General features: G+C 37.1%; 1 protein-coding gene across 15 annotated transcripts in view; it reads right to left on the reverse strand.

Moving 5' to 3' along the window:
• Positions 1-27,512, reverse strand: part of mecom (MDS1 and EVI1 complex locus) — a 205,672-nt gene that overhangs the window by 17,345 nt on the left and 160,815 nt on the right. For 5 of the 15 annotated variants that reach the window (XM_051129243.1, XM_051129236.1, XM_051129241.1 and 2 more), the window contains exons 3-8: positions 14,956-15,072; positions 7,909-8,011; positions 7,574-7,820; positions 6,516-6,663; positions 6,107-6,287; positions 42-1,431 (exon numbers count right to left, since the gene is read on the reverse strand). In XM_051129243.1, the coding sequence (XP_050985200.1) occupies positions 42-1,431; positions 6,107-6,287; positions 6,516-6,663; positions 7,574-7,820; positions 7,909-8,011; positions 14,956-15,072 (2,186 nt within the window). Of the gene's footprint in view, positions 1-41; positions 1,432-6,106; positions 6,288-6,515; positions 6,664-7,573; positions 7,821-7,908; positions 8,012-14,955; positions 15,073-16,566; positions 17,182-27,512 lie in introns of those variants that run through there. The other 10 variants (XM_051129249.1, XM_051129247.1, XM_051129250.1 and 7 more) reach the window with 4 other exon arrangements.

Consider the following 27,512-nt stretch of genomic DNA (forward strand, 5'->3'; position numbering starts at 1 on the left):
ATTACGCTAAAATACTAGGAAGGACTTGTGATTGACAGTACCTGTAAATGGGATCCATGAAGAAAGGCGTAGGCCTTGCGTGTTGAAGGGACGGGTCGGCCTTGGGTGGCTCTGGTTCTACCCTCTCCTCGCCAAAGATGGGGTTCTTCTTTAACTCCTCTCCTTTTACACTCTTTCCTCGACTTCGTCCACCAAGACTCAGGTCCAACGGTTGATCCTGGTTGGCTGATTGTGAGGCTTCTGGTTTCAAAGAAGCGCAGGTGGCGGCAAGACGTTCTTCCTTCCGCTTGGTGGTGAGGTCAAAAGGAGATTCAACATTTCGGCCCTGAATTTTTTTACCCTCAACTGGAGGGCTTTCTGGCTCCCCTTTCTGGCCTGGAGGTCTAAGTTGCTCCCTTTCTGGGAAAGGATAGACTGATGGAGAGAAGGCGGGAAAGAAAGATAGCGGGAACATGGAAGGGTATGGCAATGCCCCAACTTTTTTATCTTGCAGGCCTGCAAGTCCAGTAGAACCAAAGTATTTCTCTGCAATGGAGGCTATTGCCTTGATCGAGTCATTGACGGCACCGGAAACTGCTGTTTGCTCATCCAAAGATGGCGGGACAAGTCCCGGCACTGGGAAGTCTTTTCCATTATTGGTGTTGCTACTACTACCAGAGCTGACTAGAGTCGGGCTTTGGGCTTCGTTGAACCCGCCGGACTTCCTTTTCGGCCCTTTCCCGTTCACTCGCACCCGTTCCCGGTCGCTTTCTGCCTCGCTGTCCAACTCTGAACCTGAAGTGCTTTCAAGCTCGCTCCCGCTCGGAGTGCTGACGTCGTCCAGGTCGCTACTCTCCGACTGGTCACTCATCTTCCCACCGTGCCTTGGTTTGGAGGCGGATCCTTCCCTCTGACGCTCAATGCTCTCGCTTTCACCGTTGAACGAATCCTTGCGTAAGCTCTTCAAGAGTTCATGCGACCCAGAGATGGGTGAGGACAGCAGCGGACTCTTTCTTAGTTCACCGCTTGGTGGGCCGTTAATGGGTGATGTGGATGGGATTAGAGGTGGGCGGTGGTAAAGTCCTGATGGGAAAAGCCCTGGAAAACTGAACGGGAATGCCGGAGGTGCTGCTGGGAATGTCAGCCCACCGTGGTGCCGGTTTGTCCCGAAATAGTCTGCTAAACCAGGACTCCCGTGGCTCATTCCAGCCAGTGCGGACTTGTCCAGGCCGGGAGTGCCAGGCAGGGCCATGCCTTGGGCAAACAACCCTCCGGCGGCAGCAGCAAAATGATTTTTACCCTCGCAGAAGCGCCGGTGCTTGTTTAGGGACGACGTGGTGCTAAACATCTGGCCGCAGTCTTTGCACTTGATCTGAGTGCGACAGTCCGCGTGCATTCGCTTGTGGCGGCACAGATTGGAGAACTGCGTGTAAGACTTGTGGCAGACCTCACCTAGAGACAGTGAGACATGGACATACACCAGTCAGTTTAGGCATGCCACACACATTCATTCACAAAACAAACAAAATGCAAGGATGGCAGCTAAAAGAATGCACTGTCAAACGCAGGTGCACACACACACATACACACACACACAGAGACAAGGACATTACAATGGCTCTATTTTAAGCGTGAGAAGGAAACAGAGTTGAATGAATCCTCTCCCGCAGGTCCGTTCCCATGGACCAAGCGACGTCTCTGTCTATCATACACACACACACACATACACATTTCACATCATTACACACATTAAACAAAACTCATGATGAATCCTAAACTCTTGCCATTCATGTCTCTGCACACACATTCCGTCCTCTCAGCAGTGTATACAGTTAAAGCCCTAACGCACATTCTGAAAGTGATCAAATCACCCTATATGTTACCTATCCAACACCTCTAGTGTGAAATGGAGCCTTTTAACCACGCGCATTTCTCATCATAATCACATATCCTATTGCAAACGTGACGTTTTCAAAATTTATGGAAGCTAGGGAGTCTAGCGGGGTGGGTTTGTTAATCCCTGTCGGGTTGCATGAGGTGTGAGGTGCCGAATGAGAGGATGTTCTACCGCAGGATGTGTTTATGGAGTCGGTCACTCAAACAGACTGATCAAGAGATGGGATGTAAATATTAGTGCAGGGTAAAAGGATGACTTTAAGATAGGATAAATAGGAGTGATAATGCCGTTATTATTACTTATCCTTGTGTTGTTTACAAACCTACACTGCTGTTCAATTTGGGATCAGTACGATTTTTAATGAAGTTTCTTGTGCTCATCAAGACTGCATTTATTTTATCAAGAATACAGAAAAATGTAATATTGTGAGTAGAGCTGTTAAACGATTAATCAGACAATTAATATATTGAGTTTGCCTGATATATGTGTGTACTGTGTGTAATTATTATATATTAGTTATATATAAAAATGTTATTTATGTACAAAATTTATTTATATATAATATAAATAATATAAAAAATTATAATAAATACATATACTTGTAATATTTCTTAAAACTACTCATGAATGTGTTTGTATTTATATATACATAATAATTACACACAGTACACACACATATATTAGGCAAACTCAATTAATCGTTTGACAGCCCTAATTGTAAAATATTATTATGCTGTAAAATAAAAGCTTTTCTATTTTAATATACATTCAAATCTAATTTATTCCTGTGATCAAAGCAGAATTTTCAAAAATCATTCTGATGTGCCGATTTATTATCAGTGCTGGAAACAGTTGCGCTGCCTAATAATTTTTTGGAACCTCTGATACCTTTTTTTACAATATACACTACCGTTCAAAAGTGTGTGGTCAGTAAATGTTTATTCTTTCTTTTTTGAAAGAAATGAATACTTTTATTCCGCAAGGATGTGTTAAACTGATAAAAAGTGATTGTAAAGACTTATGTTTGTTAGAAAAGATTTATACTTTAAACAAATGCTTTTCTTGAAAAAACTATCACAGATTCCAAAATAAATAATTCTAATAATAAATCAGCATATTAGAATGATTTCTGAAGGATCATGTGACACTTAAGACTGGAGTAATGGCTGATGAAAATTCAGGTTTGCATCACAGGAATAAATTCTATTTTAAAGTATATTAAAATAGAAACCTTTATTTTTATATTGTAATAACATTTTGCAATATTACTATTTTTTCTGTGTTTTTGATTCAAATAAATGCAGCCTTGATGAGCATAAGAGACTTCTTTAAAAAAAACACCACAAATCTTACTGATCCCATACTTTTGAACGGCAGTGTATATGACGAAAACAAATAAGATATTCTTTTTTTTTGGTGAACTATCACTTTAAGAGTTCACATGGTAGGTTTTTCTGTTCACACATATCTTACATTCAGGAAGCACAGCAGACATACACACACAGACACACATATCGCTAATTGTGAACAACTGGACACACTCGGATGAACAGGTGTGAAATCTGGGGCGTGTGTGAGGGGAAGATCTGTGGGCACTTCAGAGCGCTGTGTTTTGTCAGGTCTTAATAAACCGTAAGGAAATATTATAAACACATTCCTCAGTGCTGAACAGCCAGTAGTAAAACAAATGTGTATGAGTGTTTGCATAAAAGAGAGATTTTCTCTTTTAGTTTAGCATAATTAACAATATTGTTTGTTTCAGTAACAAATCCAGAATGAAGTATATGGACACATACATGCAAACAAAGACATGAGTGAGTTTAATGGCTCAGTTTCAAAACCTACTAAGCTACCTCACTGTATACTGCATCTAAGGGATCATCCTAACTGAGACGAAACATCATAAGCGACTAATCTGGAATGCAAATTGTTGAATTGAAATGTCAACAAATTATAAAAATAAGACTCAAGGCTCACTTGGCCTGTGTATGCATCAAAGTGCATGTGTGTGGTGTAGTTCGGTGTGTGTGTGTTGTTGCGAGGTCATTAAGTGTTGTTAGCTCTGCTTGTTCAAATGCTGATTGCTGTAAATGGCTGTGTGTTAGTCTCTGTATGAGTCGGCCTGCATGTGGTAGTGATTTTCCTGGAATGGCCAGAGTTAGCAAGCTAGTTACTGTCTGATACGCGGTGGTGGTGGTGGGGGCAACGTCTACGCGAGCTGTGTGGGATCAGCACTTCGAGGGTCAATGCATGAAGTTCAATCGTGCAAAGTTCAGAGGTCGCAGTACGATTTAAGACGCTTAAATCGTTATGAGGGGCAAGCGAGCTCTTTATGCAGGATGAGATTAAGAATCGAGGTCATTCGCGTATGAGGTCAGGGGTCAGAGGTCATGCATTGAAATCGAGACATGCATTGTAAGGAAATGTATGATAAAGTGAGCGTCCCGAAAGACTGATGGGATTATAAGAACATGACTATGTTGGTATGTACTGTATAATATAATTAGAAACATTTACTGTAGATTTGACCGAGAATCAAAAGAGTCTTGTTGGAAAGTAAACCATCACACACCACAGCACAAATGGAGTGTATACGTAGACAAAGACTGCACAAACACACACATGCATAGTCAATAAATACAGTGCATCAAACATAACAGCCTGTGAAAAAAGCAGTTTTAGGTTATAGCAAATAAACAAGGAATAACACATTTTACTATAAAATAAAAGACGAATATGAATTAATGCTAACGTTAATTAAATATTAATAATGATAATAATAATAAATATATATTATCAATATAATTTTTTAGTTAAATTGGTCCTCAGTACCTCATGTTAAAGACAACATGAAATCAAAATTATATATATATATATATATACCAGTCAAAAGTTTTTGAACAGTAAAATTTGTGATGTTTTTGAAAGAATTTTCTTCTGCTCACCAAGCCTGCATTTATTTGATCCAGAGTACAACAAAAACAGTAAAAAGTTGAAATATTTTTACTATTTAAAATAACTGTTTTCTATTTAAATATATTTTAAAATGTAATTTATCCCTGTGGTTCAAAAGCTAAATTTTTAGCATCATTACTACAGTCACAAGATCCTTCAGAAATCATTCTAATATGATTTGCAACTCAAAAATATTTATTATTATGTTGAAAACTGAGTAGAATTTTGTTCATGTTTTTTTATTTAATAGAAAGTTCAGAATAACAGCATTTATCTGAAATTAAAATCTTTTGCAACATTATGTCTTTATCATCTTTTTATTAATTTAAAACATCCTTGCTAAATAAAAGTATTAATTTCTATAATTTCTTTCCTCCCAAAAAAGCAAACAAAAAAAATATTATGCTGACTACAAGCTTATGAATGGTATAGTGTATAATGTATGTTTTAAAAAGTTTATTATTTCAGATAAATGCTGATCTTTGTATCTTTCTATTCATCAAAAAATCCTGGAAAAAATGTACTCAACTGTTTTAAATATTGATAATAATAATAATAAAATGTTTCTTGAGCAGCAAATCAGCATATTAGAATGATTTCTGAAGGATCATGTGACATTGATGACTGGAGTAATGATGCTGAAAATGTAGCTTTGATCACAGAAATAAATTACATTTTAAAATATATTCAAATAGAAAACAGTTATTTTAAATAGAAAAATATTTCACATTTTTACTGTTTTTGCTGTACTTTGGATCACATAAATGCAGGCTTGGCGAAGAAGAGACTTCTTTAAAAAACATTAAAAATCTTATATATCTGTTATATATACACACACTTAATCTCTAAAATAACTTTTCAAAATCTAAAAATTTTCAGGTGAATAGAAAAGTATTTTTTTTACCTGAATATTCAGTTTTTCTGTTAAATGTGTCACATTTTGGAAGCAAAATCGGTTGCAAATGCTGTTTCATGTTGCCTTTAAAAGGTGCAAGGTAAGCAATGCAGACAGATTTGACATTAACATTAGTGCTGGATAACCCAGGCCAGCTGGAGAGCTCCACCAGTCTCAAAAACAGATTTTAAAAAGTTGAATCTCTTTAAAATTATTCATTCGGTAGACGCTTTTTATTCTAAGTGAGTTATGGTGCATTGAAGGTACCAGTTGAGCAAATTCGAAATCAGATATTTAAAATTTGGCGGGAATTTCAAAAGGACGCTGGAGCTCTCCAGCTTTGCGGTGTGGTGTTCAGAATAGAAAGCATGCAGACTTACATATGAAGGGTCTGAGTGACTTACATATGAAGGGCTTGACGGAAGAGTGGATGTGTTTGTGTTGTTTAAGGCCCGAGGAGGTTGCGAAGGTCTTGCCGCAGTCGGGGCAGGCGTGAGCTCGCGCCCCCACGTGCTGAGAGCGGATGTGCCTCTGTAAGTTACTGGGGTCTGTGAACACCTGCTGGGTAAAGAGAGAGAGATATAGGGACAAAGTTTACATACACAGCCTATGGACAGCGTGAGATATTAGAGTGGCTTTCGAATGGTTGATAATATAGTCCAGTTAGTTGCTATAGATTAATCACAGTATTTTCCATGTTAGAATTATTGTTAAGTTTGAGGTAACAGAAGGTGAGCTATAGTAAGAGATGCTTGTTTTTGCACGTCTTTTTTAATGTCTGGACTCTACCTTTGAGCAGTTTTCACATTCATAATGCTTGCCACTGTCATGTGACATCTGGTGGCGAATCAGGTTTGATTTCCAGTTAAAGGCCTTCGGACACTGATCACACTTGTACTCCCTCTCATCGGAGTGAGACAGAGAGTGAGTGTCCAGACTGAGACAAAAACAGAGAAAAAGAGAAATACAGAATTATCAGATTTGTTTGTGTTTTGGTAGAACAATATATAAAATAAAATAAAATAATAGCAGGGTTCTAAAATAAAATCAATTGAAAAAAAAATAACATAAAAAATGGGGTTCTAAAATAAAATAAAATAAAATAAAATAAAATAACATGGTTCTAAAATAAAATAAAATAGCAGTGTTCTCAAATAAAATACATAAAATAAAATTATATAAAATAGCAGGGATCTTGAATAAAATACATAAAATAAAATAAAATAAATAGCAAGGTTCTAAAATAAAATCAACTGAAAATAAATAAATAAATAAATAAAATAAAAAAATGGGGTTCTAAAATAAAATAAACTAAAATAGCAGGATTCAAAAAAAAACAAAAAAACAAAACAAAACAAAACAAAACAAAACAATAAAATAAAATAGTTGGGAAAATAAAAAAAAATAGCAGTGTTCTAAAATAAAATAAAATAAAATAAAAAAGTAGAGTTCTAAAATAAAAAATCAGGGATTTAAAAAGGAAAATAAAATAAAATAGCAGGGTTTTAAATGAAACTAAACCAAACTAAACTAAACTAAACTAAACTAAAATAGCAGGGTTCTAAAAACAAAACAAAACAAAAAAAAAAAAAAATAAATAAAATAAAATAAAAAGCAGGGTTCTAACCTAAAGTAAAATAAAATAAAATAGCAGGGTTTTAATTAAACTAAACTAAAATAAATGTGTTCTCAAATCAAATCAAATATCAGGGTTCTAAAAAATAAATAAATTAATTAATTAAAACAATAAATCGAATCAAATGAAATAGCAGTGTTCTAAAATAAAATAAAACAGCATGGTTCTAAAATAAAATAAAATAAAATAAAATAAAATAGCAGTTTCTAACCTCTGGGCATCAGGAAAGACTTGCTCACACTCCTTACACTCCTGTGGGGAGCGGGGTAAGTTCAGGGGGTGAGTGTGTAGGTGCAGCGGGTCAAGATCAGGATCGTCCGCGGTGCTGGGCAGACCCTGCTTAGACAGCTTAAAGCCGGAGGAAGGCGGGGTACCGCACGCGTGCTTCTGATGGTCCAACAGCTCTGAACCAGACTCAAAGTTCAGGTCACAGTCCTCACAACGGTACTGGCGCTCCTCTGCAGGTCAACAAAATATGTGAATTAGCAAGCAAGCCAGTTTGTGTGTTTGTTAATGTGCAAGTATGAGTAATGAGTACAAACTCACCATGTATGTCTGGAGCCATAGTCTCACATGAAAACTCCTCAGCCTTCATGAACAGTAAGAGTTCCTCACCCGGCTGGACCTCTCGGACCACACGGTAAAAGATCTGAAGAGAGAGACAGACGTTTAACATGGGAGAGATTACTGATACTCCACTGTTATTAGTTAATATTCATGAGCCAAGTTGAGCCAACCACTAACAAAGCAGATTTTAGTGTCAGTTCTAGAATAAAATAAAAAATAGGGTTCTAATATAAAATAAAATAAAATAGCATGGTTCTAAAATAAAATTAAATTAAAAACAAAATAAAACAGCAGGGTTCTAAAATAAAATAAAATAAAATAAAACAAAATAGAGTTCTAAGATAAAATAGCAGGGTTCTAAAATAAAAAAAAAAAAAAATAGCAAGGTTCTACAATAAAATACATAAAATAAAATACAATAAAATAATAGTTCAAAAATAAAATAAAATAAAATAATAGCAGAGTTCTAAAATAAAATAAAATAAAATAAAATCCGCAGGACTTTCTAAAAGGCAGAAATATCTGTATTTTTACGAGCATGTGAAACAAAACAGAAAAGATTTCAAATGACAATCCATTTTGATGGACAAACAATGATGGGAACCTGAGCTCGAGCATGTGTGTGTTTGAAAGAGACGGTGTTAAAGAATCCGAATGGAGACCTATCTGTTTGACACACACACACTTCCTGCGTGAACACAATAGGTAGTGGGAGAAACAGTCGTGTTATGTGGATGGTGTTATTTTTGGCAAGCCTTGAAGGCATTAGACAGCTCACTTCCTGTTCAGTCTGGTGGTGACATTTGAGCATTCTTATTAGAGATGTCACACAATCGGAGAGACACGCACAAGAACTCCCGATAATATGACAAAGGCAACGGTGAGGTGGAGACCCTTTGGAAACGCCACGGTCATTATGTGTGTGTGTACAAGACCCAGCAGGCCGTTGGGGACACGGAGGGACCGAGTCCTGCTCTATTGTTTAACAGGAGAATACAGGGAACTAGCAGAACCCTCAAGACAACATGAGAACGGAGTCTCTCTCACACACTTTCGCGGCCCGTCTACCCCTTCTGGTGCCTTCCTGCAGATCTCTGATATCTTGTACTTGCAATGTCACCACCGACCCGCTTTCTATGAGTGTGTGTGTGTTTTTATCGCGAACACTCACGCACAAAGACAGGGAGCAAAGGGCCACAATAATATTGTGAGTACGAGACAAAGGCAGAGCTGTTCAAACGCGGTGTGAGGGGCCGTGGGGTGAATGATACGGGCACACACACTCATACAACTTGTTGGCCGGGGACACAGCAGGGCCGGCCAAGCTCAGAGATCAGGGGAGTTTACTGGGCAACACTCCTGGCAACCCATCCTGGGCCGTGCTCTGGGTCTTGAGTGCCAAGGGTGACTGCCAACCTGCAAGTCTTTTCAGATGCCACAGAAGTGTGTGTTTGGCTGCGTGCACATGCTTACACACACAAACTCACACACACAGTATTGAGGATGAATGCATATGATCAGGAGCACTGTTGAGAGGTAACCACAACAGAATGTTACATATCAGGATGAGTAAGACAATGTTATTATAGCTAGACAAAAATGACTACTGAAGTAGCTAGATTTGAAAAATTCACTCTGGATGTTTGCAAAAGCAAAATGAAACATAAAATTATTAATATGTACAATCAGTGTAAAGGAATATTAAAAAATACATTAAAAACACACAGTAAATGTATAAAACGAACTACTAAATAAATAAATGTATGTAAATTTAAATAAATGTAAATTTAAATAAAAAATAAACATAGACATGTTCTAAAATGAAATGAAAAAATAAAATATCGGAGTTCCAAAAAATAATAAAGGTTAAACAAAAAATAAATAAAAATAAAAAATTAACATAGACATGTTCTAAAATAAAATAAAATAAAATAAAATGAAGGATGTTTTTTTTTTTAAAAATCCTTAAATCAAAAAATTATATCAAAACATGCAATTTTATATTTAGGTTATGGTGTTTGGGTTAGTCTGTACTCATTTTAATTATCAAAAATATACTAAAACTAACTATTAACTACATAAATCCATAGATGCTAAATAAATAAATAAATAAATAAATAAATATGTGTTCTAAAATAAAATAAAATAAAATACAATCAAATGTGTTTTAAAACAAAATATAAAATAAAATAAAATAAATAAAAAAATAACTCACTTACTCTTTGGGTGGTTCCAAAAGTAAAATGCAATGAAATATATGCATATAAATACATATATAGAAATACGAAAATAATAAAATGTAACATAATAAAAGAAAACATAATATAATACAACACACCATAAATATATTAAAAGTAAAGGTAAATAAACAAACAAGCAAACAAAGAAACAAACAAACAAATAAATATGTGTTCTAAAATAAAATAAAATAAAATAAAATAAAAATAAACTCACTGGATGGTTCCAAAAGTGAAATGAAATGAAATGAAATATGTATACAAATACATATAAAGAAATATGAAAATTATAAAATGTAATATAATGTAATAAAACATAATATAATACAACAAACCATAAATATATTAAAAGGAAGGTAAATAAATAAATAAATAAATAAATACCTTGAAAGTAAAAAAAAAAATCCCTAAATCAAATAATAATATGAAAACATTCCATTTTATATTTAGGTGATGTGGTTTGGGTTTATCTGTATTCATTATAATTATTATCAATGTACTAAAACTAAACTATACTATTAACTAAATAAATCAGTGGATGCTCCTAAAGGTAAAATAAATAAATAAATAAATAAAAATGTATGTCCTGAAATAAAATAAAATACAATAAATAATACTGACTCCCTTGAGTGTTCTTAAAAGTAAAATGAAATGAAATATATGCATATAAATACATATATAGAAATATGAAAATAATACAATGTAATATAATGTTAAAACAATTTAATATAATACAACAGTAAATATACTAAAAAGGTAAATAAAGTTTTTTTTTTTTTTTTTAATCACTCTGTACTCACTAACTTATAATTATCTCTATAATGTGTCCTCACTGAATAGCTAGGTAAACGTGTGAGTGTGTCTGGGTTAAGATGTCTGGCAGTTTCAGGTTAACTGGTAAGTGAAGGTTGAACACTTATTAACTTTCAGTGGCCTATAATAACAGATTGAGTCAATTATGTCTACCTTCAACAAACACACAGTCAAACTTTAATTTTGACCCATACGGAATCACAGAAGACAAATCCTTAAACATTTATCATCAGAGCTTATCTTTCCAAGACTTGAAGTAAGATACACAGGCACTTGCACTTGACTTTGAGTGCACTAGATAATCGTTACCTTGACTTCAGTAATTACTGAAGCAAACAGCGCAACACTTTCCTCTCCAAGTAAGAGAGGTCACTTCATATACGAGCGCCGCACACACATAGACTCACAGAGCTCAGCTCTATTGTGTAAGTGTCTATGAGAAACGGATGTTAGTCGACTGATGTCCTGATAAACAGGTCCATTAGATCCTTCGTTCAGCACTGTAGGAATGAAAAACACTCTCACACCGACCAACGCCTCACACTGAAATCCCCTTCCCCAGGTCCAGTGAAAAGGTGACGAGTGATAAACTGGAATAATCGGACAATCAGCGTTCCTTCTGTCCAAGTCGATCAATATCTGTCCAGCCGTGAATTTTCTTCCTGTTAATTGTTCTAGGTAACATTTAACAAAGGATATTTAAGCGCTAAAACGCTAAATCGAAATTCATAGTTTTAAATAACAATAAGTAAACGTTAAATATCAACACCATCAAAATCCATCCAACAATTTTGTTAATTGTTCTAAATATCGCCTTAATAAAAGTGCTAAAAAAGGGTGAGATCGTGAAAAAAAGAAGCGCACATTCCTTCACCTCCACGCAGCCGAAATCTATTCTTTATGAAAGCTGATAACGGTCAGTCTTTTGTATCTCTCTCTCCAGGTTTTGTCGCTATAAGGAGGTACGGCGTGATTATAAAAACATGTGGGATGCCGGAAGCCATAAAGTCTAAGCCCAACTCTTTGTTATGACAAGGTGTCATAGTTTAACAATTATGGCCCATATCATAATGCTGTGTCTGAACAGGTTCTCTTCCTCTCTTTCTCTCTCTCTTCTAGTAAACCTTTAGATAACTAAAATATTTAGAAAATCTAGACCTCCCAGCTACATTGTTCTGTTTTTTAATTACTCGTCAAACATCAAAAACACACTTCAGATTGAGAAACGTTTGGATTTGTTTTTTGCGAATCTCACTTTGCAAAAAAATAAAATAAATACACAATGCAATTGGCCTGTTTAACAGCTGAATGCATCCTCAGCATACGTCATTTCACTTGAAAAGGCCGACTGGTGCTTCAAGAGTTCTTTGTTATCCGTAGACAGGCAAACGGTAAGTTAATTTCAAAATGACTGGGTGCGTTTTTGGATCTTGATAGAATGAGGTGATCGCATGATTATTGTTTTGTTAGACTTAGCTTGCTGTGCTGTGTAGTGGTCCAACTCAACCCAATCCAACCCAGCTAAATTCCACTTAAAACCATTTGTCTCTAGTCCAGGCCAATGCAGTCTGAATTTAAGCCAGTTCATCTCTACTCAACTCAGTTTATTCTAGTCTGGTCCAATTTGCCTTAACTAATCTTAATGTATTTCAGACAAACTCAACTCAGTTGAGCTGGATTAACTTTATTTAGCTCATCTTAATTGAATCCAGCTCAATTTGACTTAACTGTAACTCTGTTTATTCCAGTACAACTTAATTTAATCTCAGTTCATTTCAGACCAACTCAGTTTGCAATATAATTGAATCTAGTCAAACTCAATTCAGTTTACTCACTGAAACTCTTGATCCACCTCCAATTAAATCCACTTGTCTCTATAGATCAATGCAATCTGAATTTAACCATTTATACTCAACTTATATTCCAGTCTTGTTGAATTTGCATTAGCCTTGCTTTATATCAGTTCAACTCAACTCAACTACTAACTTTAATCCAGCTCAGTTGAATCCATCTTAACTTGATTTAACTTTAACTCAGTTTAATCCAGTACAACTCAACTCAATTTAACCTCAGTTTACAATATAATTGAGTCTAATCAACCTCAATTCGGTTTACTCAATGAAACTCTTAATTCAACTCCATATAAATCCACGTCACTAGTCCAGATCAACGCAGTGTGAATTTAACTCAGTCCATCTTTACTCATATCAGTTTACTCCAGTCTGGCCTATTTTGCTTGAACTAATCTTAATTTATTTCAGTCCAACTCAACTCAATAAAACTAAGTTTAATCCAGCTCAGTTTAGCTCATTTTAATAGTTTTCATTTTACCTTGACTTAACTTTAAGTCAGTTTAATCCAATACAAATCAACTCAATTTAATCTCAGTTCAATTCAGACAAACAAATCTACTCAAACTCAATTCAGTTTACTCAATGAAACACTTAATCCAACTCCACTTAAATCCACATGTCTCTAGTTCAGATCAATGCAGTCTGAATTTACCCCGGTCCATCTCTATTCAACTCAGTTTAATTCCAGTCTGGTCTAATTTGCTTTAACTAATCTTAATTTATTTCAGTCCAACTCAACTCAATAAAATTAAATTTAATCCGGCTCAATTTATCTTATTTTAGTTGAATCCAGCTCAATTTGACTTAACATTAACTCAGTTTAATCCAATACAAATCAACTCAATTTAATCTCAGTTCAATTCAGACAAACTCAGTGTATAATATAATTAAATCCAGTCAAACTCAGTTTACTCAGTGAAACTCTTAATCCAACTCCACTCAAATCCACTTGTCTCTAGTCCAGACCAATGCTGTCTGAATTAAATCCAGCCCATCTCTACTTATCTCAGTTTATTCCAGTCCGGTCTAATTTGCATCAACTAATCTTAATTTACTTTAACTCATCTCGATTTATTTCAGTCAAACTCAATTTAATAAAACAAAGTTTAATCCAGCTCAATTTAGCTCATTTTAACCGAATCCAGCTCAATTAGACTTAACTTTAACTCAATTTGATCCAGTACAACTCAACTCAATTTAATCTCAGTTCAACTCAGACAAACTCAGTTTACAATATAATTGAAGTTTATTCAATAAAACTCTTAATCCAACTTAAATCCATGTGTCTCTAGTCCAGATCAATGCAGTCTGAATTTAACCCAATCCAACTTTACTCACCTTAGTTTATTCCAGTCTAGTCTAATTTGCTTGAACTAATTTTAATTTATTTCAGTCCAATTTAACTCAACAAAACTAAATTGAATCCAGCTCAAGTTATCTCATCTTAACTGAATCCAGTTTAACTTGATTTAACTTTAAACTCAGTTTAATCCAGTACAACTCAACTCAATTTAATCTCAGTTCAATTCAGACCAGCTCAACTCAGTTTACAATATAACTGAATCTAGTCATACTAGGTTCACTTTACTCAATAAAATCCAGTTTATCCTCGGTTTCTCTTCAAATATGAACAAAAAACTAAAAGTTGCCTTTTAAACACACAAAAATGACAAACTAACCTCACAGAATTGGTTCAACCTTTTAAGGAAGAAAATAAAAAAAATAAGGTAAACAGTAAAATTTTGTGGTGTGTGAATAAAAGCTGCGAATTTATGGATGTGACTCATTCTCTCTCTCTTTGAGAGTCTCTTTCTAACTGTCTTTCACCCCTCAAGCATTCAGGAATTTGTCGTCCCTCATATCCGAGCGCAAAGATACAAAATGTGTGATTATCATCATGCTTGACCGAGAGAGTGTGTGTGGGTGTGTGTGTGATCCTGGCCTGTGGTCCTTCACGCTGCAGCCAAGATACAAAAGAGCACAACACAAAAAAAAACAGTGACACACACATCGAACGCAAGCGAGAATGCAGAAGGAATCCACTATTAAAGATAGCAGAAACACCTTTAAACACTTCATTATGTCAGCCATGCAGGTACTCTGTGTGTGTGTTCTCCACGTACCTGCTCATGTATCTGGCAGGCTGTGAGGTTGTGTTGATGGGTGGATGGAGAGATCTGGACGTGCCTTAGCCAGCTCCTGCTATCACACACGCTCCCATCCAAACCTGTCTGCTCGCCCTGAGAAAGAGAGAGAGAGAAGAGAGAGATCAGTCTTTGATCATGAACTTTTACAGATTACTGTGCAGTGACTAAAATCTCATGCCACCCACTGAGGCTTAGAAAACGGCAATACAGATAAGTCTAACTTATCGGCTCACACACTTTCTCTAAGACACACATATCTTCTTTGCACACTTCACTTCTCTCCCTCTCTCACAGACTCTTCACCTTTGCTTTTTAGCCATCAAGCGAATGGCACAAGCAAAACAAAACTCTTAACTTCATCTTAAACATCATCGAGTGGCTCAGCTCACTGGCATCTGTTCAAGTAAGTTTTACACATCAACACCAGTGTTTTTTTATTTTTATTTTTTGCATTTGATGAAGTGTTGTTTTGTGAAACAGACAAAAAATACAAAAATACAATTTATGCATTGTAATACTGAGTTAGTAGCTAGTCTACATTTAGTTCATTAGTCCATATCCATTGCAAACAATTTTACAATGCATTTAAAATGCAAATTTGAACTAAAAACGGAAATACTTTAAAAGGTTCAAAACTGCAGATTTGACTGCAAACAAAATCATGTTGCAAAGACAAGGATATAAGACAAAGTCACAGACGTTCACGTAACAGTATTCACATTACTACATTTTCTGCCAAAACTCTGGAAACAAAAATAACGGGGTTTCTCTTTCACAGAGCTGCCAAACTACCGTTACAGTCCGTACAAACTTTCTCTCTCGCTCTTTCCGTGATGTGAAACAAATATGAACACATTATAAACTGAGAAAATAAAAAACAGTTGCGTTTTAAATGCCAATTAATATTTCTTTAATATTTAACCTGTGTTGATGTAGTTTAAGGCCAAATAAGCACACCGCACGCAAACTCACCCCCTCCCAAACAACAGTGATTCTCTCACGGTCTCTCTTATTTTTTTAAACGAAATATGAAAACAAATACTCTGTGTTGCTATGACTAGACTAAAAACAAAATGTCAGAAAATGCACAGCAAAAGTGTACTCCAATGGTGTAGAAAGAAAATGTTTTATTACTACAAAAAAATAAACTCGTAAAACTAGAAACATTTGTCAGCTGTAATAACTTTCGGTTTTATTTTCTATTGTCCTGTGATGTGAATGCATCTGCTAATTTCATTGAACAACATTCGTTTAATTTGGAAAACGATGTACACAGTTGTTTAAAACAAAAATAAAACGTCAAATGTCGCTCAGAGTTTAAGTTGCAAATGAAAAGTAAATAAAAATCAATAGTATGCCACTCAGAAAGTAAAAGCCAAGATGCTACAAAAGTACAAAATCTATAGACGAAGAAAAATAAGCGACACGCACCGCGTTTAAACGTTACGCTTCAGAGCAAAAAACCAAAGCCCTTCGTTTCGATACAATTAAACAAGTTCAAAGGTGAAGGGTGAATGGACTTTTATTTGACCATTAATTCGCGGCTTGTCAGAGAGAAACGCTGATATAAGAACATAAACCGCCTACCTTAAGAACTCCACGGAAATCTCACTGGGAAGAATGAATCAATGAAACGGGAGCAAAAAACTCACAACAGCCCCGAACGAAGCTCGTACGCGACCGTCGTGTTTTGCGGCATGTATCCCTTGTCTCTTGCTGAAAAAAAAAAATCGCCGCCTCTCTCCTCTAATTCTGCTCTTATCAAGCGGACGACACGCTAAATTTCCTCGCGGACAAAAACTTTGTCCAACTTCAGTCCGTTCTCCCGCGGTTGAAAGTCCCCCAGGTGTCGGTCTGTCTGACTAGCGGTTTTATTCACTGTCCCCCTTCCTGGCATCGGACCGCGAGTGAAAGAGTGTTGAAAATGAACAGAAGGACGGCGTGGATCGTCCACCTTCAGTAATCTGAACGTGTAGGAGTGTCTCTGTCTGTCCCGTTCGAGTGGATCCTCTCTTGTCCCATGCGAGGGAGATGCGCTGAGGAGGAGGAGGAGGAGGATGAGGAGGAGGGGGGACCTGTCTCGCGTGTCCACCGGTCGGAAGTTGCGGAGAGGCGAGGTCAGCCCGAGGTCGGGACGCGGCTGCTCGTGGATAGACGCGAATTTCCCCGCTTTGATGAAGCCATCCAGTAATCACGAAATCAGCGGCGTTTTCCCTCCCCGCTTGGGGAAGGACGCGAAAACGAGGGAGGCTTGTGCAAGTGAAAGTGCACTGAGGTGTAACTCTGCTAGATTGTTTTCTTTAAAACTAAATGACGTGCAATTAGCATTACGACTAATTTAAGAACTAACATTTTTGTTTAGCTTTAGCAGACACAACGAGAGCTACTTGAACTTTTTAAATAATAGTTGTTCGCTCGTGCACGATACACCTGCTCCACACGATACAAAGAAAATAAATCCACCTCTTTGCACGCAAAACAAAATACATTATAGTTTTTTTATGAGCAGAAAAAATAATTGTCACTATTTTAACATCATCTCCATAAAATTAAATGCTTTTTCGTGCAGTGCAGACATTAGCTGGTTCACGTTTTGATGACATTATTTTTAAAAAGTATTTAAAAGACAGATTCTTCAAGTGGCTTAGCGATTTAATCGACTTTAGAACTTGAATGATCTCATTTTAAGAGTGAGACTTTTTAGACTCTTGGTGTCCAGCGCAATCCACTGACGGGACTCTAATGACTCTGATGAAGATGAATATGTCTCCCTGGCCTATCTTTGACATTGAACCCAAGGTCCAGATAATGTCCATTGTTTAATGAAATCGCAGGGCAGAAGCGGAGGAAGGACAGGAAAAATCATGTGTAAATACGGCGGCCCTCGCCAAAGATTCCCATGCAGCCGCGCTCCTTGAGAACCGCAAAGAGACCCCGGTCCGCCGCGCATCGATTTCCTGCCATTCCTCGACTTGTCCATTGTTGGAAGCCTTTTTAATTTAGCCATAAATTGGGAAAGCTCAAGCTATGAGCTGTTCTATTTTCTCCCTGTCAGGATGAGGGATTTGGTTTATGATGCATTGTGTATTAAATACAAGTAATCTGGGAAAGTGATTGCCTGGCCTCGCCGGGGTCTGATGGAGGCTGGTGATAGAGGCTCCTCAGCTGAATTGTTCTGAAAAGGAGGAAGCGATAGCAGATAAACAAAAGGGCCGGTGGTATCTGTACCAAGCCAGGGGTAACACGGGGTAAGAGAGAGCCACGGGGCAGGGGCAACTCCTGGAGAGCCACTTCGCGCATCCCCGGTAGATGGCGTCGTGAGCCGGCTTTAAAACCTGGAAGAAAACTTTCCGCTTTCCTTGCTTTCCTCAGGAATGAAGTTGCATTTTTTGCATTGGTGACACGTTGTTTAATGTCATATGTGTAGGAAAAACCTGCAGGCGGTATTTGAATGGGCACAAATGTTTAATTCGATAGATTCGAGGAGTCTAGAGACTGTATTATTTAGAGAACCGCCCGCCTCTCGTTCGCGCTCTCTCTCTCTGGAGGGAAGCGCATCAGTCAAGCGCGGAGCTGTGGAGCTACCGAGACCGGGAGTCATTTCTTTTCACGGCTGCGAAATTGCTGCACACAACGCCGTACACATTAAGGCGTCAAATTGCTAGATGGAACATGAAAGATTCAGTTGTATTGCCTCCAAATAGAAAATCGCCCGAACGACCTACAATGCAACTCGACGCTTAACCATGATTGAATTCAATAAAACTGAATTTAATCCGAGCCTATAATGAATTTACTCAATAAAAGCACTATCATTTAGATAGCAGATTTTATTTTTGTTTGGGTGTTTGTTTAAACTACATGTTACAGCTGACTGCTCGTGGATCAATGACAGATTGCTAAAGATATCAGGGATGATTTTAAGAAGAAATCCTTTACAATCAAGGTTAAAACTAAACATGTGCCATGTTCGTAAATCTTAAAAACTCTGAAAATGTGCTGTAACTAGTAAAAATACTAAAATACAATAGGCGTTTTCAAAAATATATTTTCAAAAAGTTTCAAACTTTTTTTTTTTTAAAAGACTGATTACAAATATCCTCATACGCTTTTAAGCTCAGTTTCTTGACCTGAACAAAACGTGCACTTTCATATGCCATAAAAATATAAATGGGATAGCATATATAGGCTACTGTTTTAAAAGGACCTAACGTAGGGTACTTGACACAGGTTCATGAGGACATAAAGAGGTCCTCTCTATTTTATGGGTTTCTTGTCACATGACAACAAAATGGCTTTCTGCACGTTTAATACGCCACTCGAATACGAGTTGTTTTATTTGATGGACATTTGAGGTATTAATAACATTTTAAAACAGAACTGCTATGGTGGTTATTTAAAATAATAACTAAATAAATAATAACTTACATGCCAACATTTTCTTTCAAGATTTTCAAACCTTTTTCACCAGTTAACATTTTGTAATAATATTACAATTACATTTAATGAAGAAGTTAATCAAGTAAAAGTTTTATTGAAGTCACTGAACTGCTTTATTTCAGTGTGTTTTAATTAACCCAATAGATGAAGAAAAGGCGAATGGATTCAATGACCCGTAGCCTACACGCGATTACAATAACTACAAAACATGTTGTGATTGGAGCACTTCAGAGGATTTAAAATTTTTATATTCAATCATAAACTCTGAACGGAATAACAAAATGACATCTTTTCATTTGTTTTTTAAGAAAGTGCTTTAAAGTCGTTTCAAAATTTTCTCGGCTTTTATTTGCTTGTTTGTTTTGGAGCACTTTAAAGTATTTTGTTTCGCTACATAAAATCAGCACGCTAAATTTTGGATGCAGCAATGCATTCACCGTCCCCTCCTTCAAGACGCAATCGTTTGGCAGGCTGGCAGCGCTGCAGCTCGGGTTTGTTTATTTGCAGTGAACTAGCGCTGGACGGCGCGCATTAAGCCGTTAGCTAAAGTTGTGCGGAGGGGAATCCCAGATGGGCGAGAAACTGACGCCGGGAAGGAGCTGCTCCCCGCGGTCTCCCTCGGCCCTGGAGTCGCGCTCTAATGGAAACACTGTGTACGAGATGCATTCCAGCACATCCTAACGGGAAAGGGGGGGAAGAAAAGGAAAATATCGCAGCCAAATCCACATGAAATAGTTCAACCATTCATCGAGATAGACCTCCCATTGACAGGAGCGAAAAGCTGCATTAAGCTTGCACCGCGCCTCCCTGCAGACGCTGGACTCCACAACCAGCTATTAATTTAAAGTGCGGGGCCACTCAATCAATGGGCTCAACCAAAACTCATTTAAAACTGCTCCAACCGACCAATTTAGAGCCCCGGGCTGAGACTCCTTACCACTTAGTCATCTTTTGTTTGCCTCTAATAGCATGAAAATCTAATGAAAACAGCTATATAATGTTCTTAAACGTGGCTAGATAGAGCTTTACATCACAAATTGCTACATATAGGCCTACTAGACGTAAAAACGTCATAATTAACAACAAATACAGCAATTCATTTGGACAATTTCATACAGGTCTTCGATGATGAACATGTTTTCCGTTTCTGAAATAGTCATGTTGACATTTTGTGAGATTTAAGTAAAAACACCTAGGTGATGTAACTCAGGACATCGGAAAACAGGGAAAAATTAGGGTTTGGGGTTTGGTTTACGGTTACTTTCATGTAATTGTGCATAATTGTGACCCTGGACCACAAAACTAGTCATAAGGGTCATTTTCTTGAAGATTTACACACTGAGATACAACTATTTGAAAATCTGGAATCTGAGGATGCAAAAAATCTAAAAGTTGAGAAAACCGTCTTTAAATTAGTCCAAATGTTCTTAGCAATGCATATTACTTAGAAAAAATTAAGTTTTGATATATGTACGGTAGGAAACTTACCAAATATCTTTATGATCTAACAAGATCTTTACTTAATATCCCAGTGATTTTTGGCCTAAAAGAAAAATCAACAGTTTTGAGCCATACAATGTATTTTTGGCTATTGCTACAAATATACCCGTGCTACTTAAGACTGGTTTTGTGACTGGCTACTTAAGACTGGTTTCACAATTAATTGTTATTACATTAGTACAGACATGTAACACATAACAAGGACACCTTAAAATAAAGTGTTACCAAAAAATCTAATTCTTCTTCAAAAAAGACATTAGCTCTTAAGTAGTGATGTGATTTTGTTAATAAACAAGATTTATTTTTTTCACCAGATCAAAATGTGAAGCATCCAACATGCAGGAATCTATGTTAAACATCACATGACAAGGAAAACATAACACAGAGAAGAGCCCTTTGACTGCATGTCTAAGTCATTAAGTTCTTAGTAATATCATTTTTATGAAAAGGCACGTTTTGTTCAAATGGAGTAAACGTAAGAAAACTACTTGAGACTTGACTCAAAATGAAATGATATATAGAAAAAAATATGCATTTGAAAAAAAAATGTTTGCATGCATTCTGGTTGCAAAGAAAATTTTTTAATTAGTGTTTACTAGTATTTATTTTAATACATGATGGTTATATATATTCTATATATTTAAAAGTGTTATAATTTTTTAATGTATGAAATGACATGGATACTACATTTCCATTTTGCAGCAAAAATTGAGATTATAAAAAATGAACAAACAAACAAATAATACCAAGACTTGACTAGATGATTTATTAAGTGTGGCACATCTGTCAGTGCAATTCAGCATGTTTTGACATTTAAAAAAATATTGCATGTGTGGCACACAAAACTGCCACTCTTCTCCATCTGTATCCCTAAATAAAACACTCTTGAGGGGCTTTGAGAGCTCTCTTTCCTAACACCAACCAATTACCATTAAAAGAGAAGGGAGGAAATGAAAGTGGAAAAATGTAAATAAAAAATTTCCTCGGATCTGGAAGTAGGCCCGTAGCGCGTGCGTTAATCTCCACCTCAGTAATTTGGTTCTCTGAGAGAGGTACCGCATCCCCGCTGCTGCGCCCTGCGTGCCATAAATCACAGCTTTATGTGGACGGGGTCAGAGCGCCCCCCTCCTCCGACGTGCCCTGGCTTAGTCCGGCGCGCCTGCGCCGTGTTTACCCTCTCACCCGGTCCCTGGCTCTCTCCTAATTATTTAAGATTATTTTCATTTGCCAGGTTCACAGAAAAAGAGAGAGAGATTGTTTCGACTGTCTATTTCAGGAGTGCGTTGTGTTGAATTAGTACCCCATCATCTTGGCCCCGTCTGTGCAGTCTCACCCGTCGCGTCCCCTGTGGGCCGTGGGGCCCGAATGCATGACGAGGGGCCTATGTTTCATCTCCGAGCACACACACATCCAAGTGAAAACAAAACTGGCTGAGCTCCCAAAACTTCCACCTACATGCAGAATAATTTAGTCTTAATATCTGCAGAACAACCATTGCAGATTGATTGGTTAAACGCAATATGCACCACTTTATTGCAACATCACACGTCTTCAATTCATCATTAAAGCATAAAAAGTAGCTGCGGTCTTCTCAGGAGGATCAGTTAGTACAAGCATAATTTATGTTTTGGATATGAAATGCATTCGTGTAAGTGGCGGGACCCGTTGCGCCAGACGGTCGGGTGTGAAACAGATAGATTGTGTTCTCTGGCTAACATGAAGTTAATTGCTTTGACAGCGGGAATGACAAGACGTGACTCGGGCGCAATAACACAGGCCGGCCTAAAACAGAACCAGTAGTCTGCAGCACAATGCGCTATTCAAACCGTGAGACTTATAGGGGCCACGGGGGGATGCGTTTTTTTTCTCAAAAACATAGGTGGGAAGTGCTGGACTTGTATTCACGCCGGTTGAGAAGTCTCCTGAAGTGTGGCCCGAGGCACCGCGCGGCACACAGCCGACCGTTGGAATGTGCCACCTCGGGGGGACGGGGGGGGAAAGGAGGGGTTTATGATAGGGGGCTGCGGTAATCACAGATACTTCCCTTTCGTTTCCACACACACATACACACACACGTCCCAAACTGTATGCCGGCCGTGGGGTGTGATAAAGTCGGCAGCTGTGTCAGAGGTAACGTTTTGAAAACATAAATTAGGTGAGGTGGGAGAAGCGTACCTAAAACGCAACAGGACATGCTGGAAATTTCGACTTCATTTACCACAGTAAAACACACACACACACACACGTATAGATATCTCAGTGTTTTGGAGGGTAATAACCCTGTAAAGTAGTGCTGTCAAACGATTACTTGTGATTAATTGCGATTAATCATATTACAAAATAAAAGTTTTAGTTTACACAATATATGTATGTACCGTGTAGGCCTATATTTATTATTTATATATAAATACACACGCATGTATATATTTAAGAAAAACAGGTTACATTTACATATTAGATATATATATATAAATACAAATATATGCATGTACGGTTGAGGTCAAAAGTTCACATACACCTTGCAGAATCTGCAAAATATTAATTACTTTACAAAAAAATAAGAGGGATCATACAAAATCAATGTTATTTTTTATTTAGTACTGACTTGAATGAGATATTTCACATAAAAGACTTACACATAAAAGATACATATAGTCCACAAGAGGAAATAATAGTTGAATGAATAAAAATGACCATGTTTTGTTTGTCCTGAACGGTTAAACTGCCCACTGTTCTTCAGAAAAATCCTTTTATGTCCCACAAATTCTTCGGTTTTTCAGCATTTTTGTGTATTTGAACCCTTTCCAACAATGACTGTATGATTTTGAGGTCTATCTTTACACACTGAGGGCAACTGAGGGACTCATATGCAACTATTACAGAAGATTCAAACACTCACTGATGCTTCAGAAAGAAAAACTATGCATTAAGAGCTGGGGGGTGAAAACTTTTGAACAGAATGAAGATTTTTCTTATTTTGCATAAATACATTTTTTTTCATTTAGTACTAACTTTCATAAGCTTTAGAAGACACTTACGTCTTATCCAAAAGACAAAGTAAGTTACATTTACCCTGATCTTCAAATTCCAAAAGTTTTCACCCCCCGGCTCTTAATGCATCATGTTTCCTTCTGAAGCATCAGTGAATTTGAACCTTTTATAATAGTTGCATGTGAGCCCCTCAGTTGTCCTCAGTGTGAAAAGATGCATCTCAAAATCATACAGACATTGTTGGAAAGGGTTCAAATACACAAAAATGCTGAAAAACCAAAGAATTTGTAGGACCCGAAGGATTTTTCTGAAGAACAGTGGGCAGTTTTCTATTCAGGACAAACAAGGGACCCATGAACAAACATCACTAAACAGAAAACACAGCTGTGGATCATTCAAATTAAAAATATCATGCATTTTACATGATCCCTCTTATTTTGGTCGAATAATTAACATTTTGCAGATTCTGCAAGGTGTACGCAAACTTTTGACCTCAACTGTATATGCACTTTATGTAAGTAGCCAGCTATTCTGTCACAAAAATCTCATAGACTTACATTACAAGCTTATTTCATCATACTTTTTGGCAGCTTCACCAAATTGCATATTTTTCCTCTGAATAAAACTGAGGTGTTTTCCTCCATAAATATGTATGTGACCTCCATATTTTCACTATATCATACTATTGAGCTATAAAAGCATGATGAGCACCTCAACAAAAACCTTTTTTTAAAATAGTTTTTGGCTAAAGATTCAATAAACTGTTTCATAAAAAACTATTTACATGGTTAAAAGCCAGTATGTATCATCTTTAAAAGACTATTTAAATGCTAAAGTAGTAGAACGTACCACCTCAGATCTAAAGCGGGGGTGTTGAACATTCATTACGTTTATTGAGCTGTCTGAGAGCCTTTGATGTGTGATGCACTTGAGAGCTAACAGCAAGCTCTCCCGTACGCCGTGTCCAATTTAAAGCCTCATATTTAATATTTGAGAGATAGGCCTATCCGGTGTGCTTACCGGCGGAGGAACAGACTCACGCGCGCACACTCACACGCACCTTTATCGTAATGGGAAATTAGATACCACAAAAAAGGCTCATTACATCCACAGGCCGTCGCTCGGTGTCTTAAACTGAGCGGGAAATGAAATTCCTGCGGAGCAACGGTGGCCATTAAAACAGTCAGGTCTACGTTTTAATAATCACGCATGTAAGAGGCACTTAGCGCGCGACACAGTCTTTTCAGCGCCACCCTTTAAAGTGCTGGAAAAAACCCTTGAAGGCTGATTTCTTTCCTCCTCCTGCAAACGCAGGTGTTTCGGAGGCGACCGGCGCACACGTGTTACTGATGTGTTTGCAGGCGCGCGACAGCGATTTTCATTTCAGCCTGCCACCATAATGCATTCGCACCTTTTTAATTGCGTGGAAAAGCCGACAAATCACAAGCGCTAAGAGATTGTTGAATAAAATGGGATTATGTGCAGATCATAGCTTATTAATGTAATATTAAGTTCTTTGATTTCCTCTCACTTAGCTGTGATGCTCACTGTAGGCTTGAGAGAGAAAAAAAAAGACAGGCCAATTTCCTCTCCTGTGATCTTTTTCTCTGATTGGATTCCTATAGGCTTTTTCGCATGGGCGACTTTTACTGAAGGCTTCTCCGAAGGCTATGTTTGAGAGTTTATCTAAGGAGCGTTTAAAAGGAAATGGACACCCTTTCGTTTAATTGCAAGCAGAACTAACCGAACGCAACATTTCAAAGGGGATAAAAAAGACAACTCGGCCTAATTAACTTGTCGCAGCGAGATTTGGTTACTCCTATTTAGAGCTTCGCTGGTTTTCAGTAGCTTCAAAGGGGAGCGAAGTTAGACTTGGTTTATATTTAACCCAGCGAGATGCGAAAGCACCACATGTGTTTGCGTTTATGAGTTTGTTTGTATATTAAATGTATGCAGAAACACAAAAAGTTTTCAGGAGACTGCATTCTGATGTTTTAGTCTGTGTGTGTGTGTGCGAAGCAGGAGCTGATTGACTTGTCAGACATGGGCGTCAATAGTGCAGGTTTATTCAATTCCAGCCCAATCATGGAGGTGTCACATGCTTTTGGGCGGCGTGCGGGCACCGGGCAGGCCTGGCCTGATAAATCTGCTTTTATGAGGGCCAGTTATAGCTTTTATGGCTGAATGTTGGAGAGACTGATTCAGTGATCAATCATGTGTGTGTGTGTGAGGGAATAAGACAACGGTGAGCGACACACACACACACACACACACAACTCAGGTACAGGTGGATCGATGCTTATTGTGAGTTTGGGGTGATGGAACACTACTGGGATATGACTAGATCATCTCTCTCCCCCTCTTTATTTCCCTCTTTCCTCGCTCGTCGTCTCTCCATCCCTCCAATATTTCACTCTTCCATCTTTTCTCTTGGCATAACTCTTCATCCATCTTTCATCGCATTCTCTGCATTACTCACAATGCCAAAGCTCTTTCCATCCCTCTCTCTCTTTCTCTCTAGTCTTCACTGTGATGAAGTCCCAATGCAAGAAGCTTTAAATAAACACGTTCTCTTTACATAAACTAACACTGATACATTTCCCTCCCTCTCTCTTGTGGACGAACAACATCTGTACCGCCCTGAAATATCGATTAGCACAGAAATACACGCACACTTAAACACGTACAAACACACTGACCACACCAAAGACGGTAGGCCAAGGAGAGAGAGGCCCTGCAGATGGAGAGACAGGAAACGGCTACTGATTACACACACACATTCTCTTCTCATTAACACACACACATTTATACACACTCACTCGCCTTTAGATCCCACCTTCAAAGCAGTATACTCATACAGATTCAAGGAAATGTCTTACCAGACACTTTTTTCAGACTGAACATCTTACACAACCATCACAGCTCAGTTATATTTTAGCACTTAGCTTTCTAGTACTTTAAAATTACAGATATGCATATATATTAAAATATAGAATTTATACATTTAATTTTTTATTTAAAATCTTAATTTTTTTGGAATTTTATGGCAATTAAAAAAAAGTCTCTTATGCTCACCAAGGCTGCATTTATTTGATTAAAAACACTAATATTATTTTTCTTTATATCAGTACTATGTAAAGTAATAGTTTTAAACTTAGTTAAACTTAATAGTTTTAAAATGTAATTTAAATCTATAACAGCTGAATTTTAGCAGTTTTTTTTGTGTGTAAGAAACATTTATTATTAGTGTTTATATTTTTGTGGAAACTGATTCATTTATTTATTTATTTATTTTTAATAGAAAGTTTTAATAGAAACCTGTTATAACATTATTAATGCATTCAATGTCACTTTTTATCAAATTAATACATCCTTATTAATCCTTATTAATTTCTTTTCTTTTTTTTTTTTTTTTTACAATTAACTACTCAGCTGTTCCCTTCTACAGTCATCTTTTCGATGTTTATTAGAACAAAATCACCCTCCAATAAACCAACACCAAACTACAGCATACCGCAGGCCAAAGTGGACATGCGGCCAAAAATATCTCACAAAAATCCATAAATATCTTGGTGTTAAGCTTCCCTTCACCCCGAGAGCCT

The sequence above is a fragment of the Labeo rohita genome, chromosome 15, assembly GCF_022985175.1.
Source record: "Labeo rohita strain BAU-BD-2019 chromosome 15, IGBB_LRoh.1.0, whole genome shotgun sequence".
In the NCBI taxonomy this organism is placed as follows: Eukaryota; Metazoa; Chordata; class Actinopteri; order Cypriniformes; family Cyprinidae; genus Labeo; species Labeo rohita.